Raw genomic sequence first — 2,729 nt, 5'->3', positions numbered from 1 at the left:
CACTGCCTGCGCGCTTCGATCCTCTTGCCAGTCCCCCCCCGTCCGGCTCCGGTCCCCGCAGCCCCGGCCCCAGCGCGCTCCACCAGCCGTAGTAGTCGCGGTGCCTCGGCCCGTGCAGCAGCTTGGGCTCGGAGCTGGCCGCGCAAACGAGCCAGGCGGCCTGGGACGCGAACGACTTCAGAGACTGGCCCATTGGGCTGCGACCCTGGGTCCCGTCGGCGGCCAGCGCCTTGTCTCAGCGCTTCACTCGCGCCGTACGCATTGCGCGCCTGAGCCCAAGAACGCCCGGACTCTGCAGCCATCCGCACGCTGTCTCCACCACTACTGCCAGCACTAGGCCTGGCTGGGAGCCCCAGAGTGCAGCCTAGCAACCGCAGGGCCCCAGCGACAAGCGGTGGAGAGGGCTCCTGGGACAGCTGTGGGAATGATGGAAATCTCTAGGGATACGGCCTGGGGCCCGGGGAACCCGGATAGAGTTGGGCCCAGGACGGCTGGGGTTCCAAGGGAGCCTTGGGCGGGCGGGCGGGGGGGGCGGGTGGTGGTGCCAGTGGGCATGATTGTGCTTGACTTTTCCGCAGGGACCATGCTGATGTGGGTTACCACATGAGGCTTGGGCTGGCTTTTGGGTAGAGGTGACATTGCAGAAGCCCAGGCACCCCCAGACCAGAAGCAGAAATCAAGCTCACATATTCTGTTGGAAGTTACTGCCCTCATCACAGCTGGGGGAACCTGAGTTTGTTCATGGACCCCATGCCCTCCTCACTGGCTCAGGGTTACCTGCTTCCACGTCATAGTCCAGACCACACTTATCTCTGAATTCTGTGCCCTACCCACACATAGCCCTTGTTATGGGCATCTCCAGCCAATCTTCTACCCCTCATTTCAACTTCTTCATGGTCTTCCATGCTCCCAGATGTGCCTCAGCCCTCACTAAGGCTGCTGAAGTCCCCGCCCATCTCATACAGTGTCCTAGTCATATCCTTTTTAACCTCTTCTAAACCAATTTTCTTTGCCCTTTTGGGCCTGTGCATAAGCCCCTGCTCCCCATTTGCTTAGCAGTTCCCACTTATCCCTCTTGAGCAGGGAAGCAGGGAAGCCTACCCCATGCCAGGTAACTCAACACCCCCACCCCTGCCGGAGCCCGGCTGGCTGGGCAAAATAAGCGGAGGGGGATGACGAATAACTTGTGTACCTTGATAGGAGCCGTTTATTGCAGGACAGGAGCAGTATTTATACATTCCACACAGCTTATCTAATTAGCATAAACTAGATACATCAGTCAACCAATAAGGAATCTCCACACTTAATGGCTCGCTTTTGTTACTTCTCAAACCACTCCCTCTGGCATTTTGCCAGGTACCATCCAGACTTGTTTACGAACTCTAACATTCCCCTGGCAAAATGCCAGGTGTTATTTTGACTTGTTTACAGACTGTAACACACCCCCACCTCTGGACAGCATACTTTTCAGCTGGTGTTTGTTTGCTTATTTTTAAGCCATGTGTATTCTGTGTTGCTCAGGCAACTCCTGGATTCAAGTGATCCTCATGCCTTAGCCTTCAGAGTAGATGAGACTACAGGTGCACACCATGGCACACAGCTCATAGACAATTATTTTAAAATGACTTTCTGACTTCCCATAGTGGGGTCCTGAACCAGAAAGGGATTATCTTCTCCTGGGCAGAGTCTGACCCAGGATGAGGTCCTCCATGTTGCTACACATGCTGAATGTTGGATGAAGAAACAAATGGATGAATGAATGGAGTTGGGATCCTCTCCCTATTTACAATAAAGAACTGAGGGAAGGGCTGGGGCTGTAGCTCAGTGGCAGAGTGCTTGCCTTGCACATATGAGGCACTAAGTTTGATCCTTAGCACCACCTAAAAATAAACAAATAAAATAAAGACATGCTGACCATCTATAACTAAAAAAAAAAAAAAAAAAAAAGAACTGAGGGAAGGGTCCAGGCCAGCCTCTCCCACTTGTCCTGAACAGTCTTTCCAACTCTTCAGCCTATCTCTGAGATCTCCTGGCTATCCTTGCTGGCTTCTTGCCCCTGTAGCCCTTTCACCTATTCTTTCCTAGCTGGGTGCCTTTTCAAGTGCCCAGCAGCCTGGGCCTGTTGCAATGGACTGTGGGCCCCTCTAGAGGGCAGTGTGTTCCCACTCAGCATGTTTTTTTCACTGCACCCCCAGGGGCTAGTTAGGACTCAGTGCTCTGGGCCTTGGGGCCTCCCCTAGCAAATTGTGAGGAGGGTGGACCTGGTATGAATCCAGGCTGGGCTAGGAGGGAAGACAGTGAGACAACCACTGGAACCTATGTCCCCAGAGTATACTTTCTGGCCTCTCTGCTTCTCTGTGCCTGAGTGTATGTAGAGGGGGAGGGAGAAGGGGTGTTGACCCTGCGCTTGGGCAGGGTCACCTGAGTCCTCTTTAGCTTATGCATTCACTCATTCACTGCGGCCTGTATCTTTGGAAGGTGCAGAGGAGAGGTGAGAATTTAGCACTCTGTCAACCCCTCAGATTCCCGCCATTCCTGCTGAGTCACCCCTGCCCCAGCTTCTGGCTCTGCTGATCCCTAGAGCCTCATTAGCCATACCCCCACCCCAACCCCAATAATTAAAATGTTGCTGACAAAAGAGCCTGATTCTTTCCCCAGGCCCGCTGGAGACAGGCTGTGTGACCCAGGAGCTAACTCTTCTCTCTGAACCAAGTTTGCACTCATGAAAA

The 2,729-nt window shown here is 53.8% G+C and overlaps 1 protein-coding gene across 1 annotated transcript in view; it reads right to left on the bottom strand.

Annotated features, from left to right (window-relative positions):
• The window catches only part of Fam246c (family with sequence similarity 246 member C), a 3,051-nt gene extending 2,433 nt beyond the window's left edge, over positions 1–618 (bottom strand). Inside the window, exon 1 of the mRNA XM_048784900.1 lies at positions 4–618. Within this exon, the coding sequence (XP_048640857.1) occupies positions 4–302 (299 nt within the window). The 5' untranslated portion in view covers positions 303–618. The remainder of the gene's footprint in view (positions 1–3) is intronic.
• Positions 619–2,729: the final 2,111 nt, after the last annotated feature.

This window comes from Marmota marmota, unplaced genomic scaffold (genome assembly GCF_001458135.2).
Source record: "Marmota marmota marmota unplaced genomic scaffold, marMar, whole genome shotgun sequence".
Classification (NCBI taxonomy): domain Eukaryota; kingdom Metazoa; phylum Chordata; class Mammalia; order Rodentia; family Sciuridae; genus Marmota; species Marmota marmota.
This window is presented reverse-complemented; position numbering and strand designations above follow the sequence as displayed.